General features: G+C 34.3%; 1 protein-coding gene across 1 annotated transcript; it reads left to right on the top strand.

Annotated features, from left to right (window-relative positions):
• LOC104701735 (MLP-like protein 31) lies at positions 26–1,175 on the top strand. The gene is made up of 2 exons (XM_010417477.1): positions 26–374; positions 690–1,175. Exons 1-2 carry the CDS (start codon positions 161–163, stop codon positions 962–964), a joined length of 489 nt encoding a protein of 162 aa, XP_010415779.1. The 5' UTR covers positions 26–160; the 3' UTR covers positions 965–1,175.

Here is a 1,669-nt window from a genome sequence, read left to right as displayed (position 1 = left end):
AAAAAAAAAAAAAAAAAAAAAAAAAAAAAAAAAAAAAAAACTTCATCAGTTTCTCAAACCATTCATCTACAAATAGATGCTAAAGAACTCATAAGGGAACTCACTCCTCTCTCAAAACCTATACCCAGAAATCAAGATAAGCAAATCGAAGGTACAAAGAATGGCTGCCGTGACGAAAACCGAGGTTTCTAGTTTGGTGGGGAAGCTTGAGACAGACGTGGAGATCAAAGCTTCGGCTGGAAAGTTCCATCACATGTTCGCCGAGAAACCACACCATGTCTCCACAGCATCTCCGGGGCACATTCAAAACTGTGAACTGCATGAAGGCGAATGGGGCAAAGTCGGCACTGTCGTCATCTGGAACTACGTTCATGGTAAGTCAACTTTATACACATTTTTTAATAATTGGTGGATTAATTAAGACCTCTACGAGGTATGCATCCGTGTATTTATGTAGTGTTAAAAAATCAACATGTCTAGCTAGTTGATCTTGGACTGTCACTAAACATTATTACTTTAAACAAAAAAGATAGGGAATTTTAAACCATAAAAGTAAAACTTATCCTGGATATAGATCCACGACTGTAATCTCATTATTTGATATATGATATGTTTTTGATTGATATTCGTTTTGATTATTAAACTCAAAAGTCAAACCAATATCAATAAGTGTTAATTAATTGATGTAGATGGGGTGGCAAAGGTGGCGAAGGAGAGGATCGAGGCGTTGGAGCCGGAGAAGAACTTGATCACGTTCAGGGTCATAGAAGGTGATTTGATGAAAGAGTACAAAAGCTTTGTGATAACCATCCAGGGGACTCCTAAACATGGAGGGCCTGGAAGTATAGTACACTGGCACCTTGAGTATGAGAAAATTAGCGAGGAGGTTGCTCACCCTGAGACTCTTCTCCAATTCTGTGTCGATATGTCCAAAGGGATCGATGAATATCTCTCGACCGAATAATGGGGATTGCTCCTTGTGTGGCTTCGTAAGTGTGTACGTCTTAAGCATGTCTGTTTAAAGCTAGTCTGTACGTCAAACTGCAGTAAATCATGAGCCGTGACCGAGTTTGGGTAAGATATATATTTTGGTGTGTGTTTGTATGCAATAAATAATGAGTTGTACTCCATATTGTATGTATCAGTCATGTAATGAAAGCGCTCTACTCTAAATATTGTGTATTATTTGAAAAAAAAAAAAAAAGTATTATTTATGGTGTCAAAAAAAAATGTGTATGATTTATTATTAATTAAACTGTGAAGCCTGTGATATGATATATGATTACATGCATAATAATTCTTGTCTTCTTTTTTTTTTTTCTAAAAAAGGGTTTTATAATTTGTCTTTCTGCCTTAATCTATTGAAGAACCCTTCTGTATCACATTGTATAAATGGAGACATAATGAAGAAATAAAGAAAGATGTAAGGAATCAAAGTCATTACAAAATAATGGATCAACTAAAGATTTTGTCAACTTAATAATGCGGATAGAAGACTTATCATCGTACCAACCCAATAATGTGATTATTATATGTAATAATCAAAGTAGACTCTCGAAAAACCAAAAAACAAAAAACAAAGTAGAATGAAGACTGACTTAAAATGATTGTAAAATTATGTTTTATTTGTTAACTTATTCATTAGTTTAGATATTAACGCATGTTTATT

Source organism: Camelina sativa, chromosome 7 (assembly GCF_000633955.1).
Source record: "Camelina sativa cultivar DH55 chromosome 7, Cs, whole genome shotgun sequence".
NCBI lineage: Eukaryota > Viridiplantae > Streptophyta > Magnoliopsida > Brassicales > Brassicaceae > Camelina > Camelina sativa.
This window is presented reverse-complemented; position numbering and strand designations above follow the sequence as displayed.

Coding starts and splice junctions, on each gene's coding strand:
- LOC104701735 (XM_010417477.1), top strand. CDS start 161: ATGGCTGCCGTGACGAAAACCGAGGTTTCTAGTTTGGTGGGGAAGCTT. Junction 375..689: donor CATCTGGAACTACGTTCATG/GTAAGTCAACTT, acceptor TAATTGATGTAG/ATGGGGTGGCAAAGGTGGCG.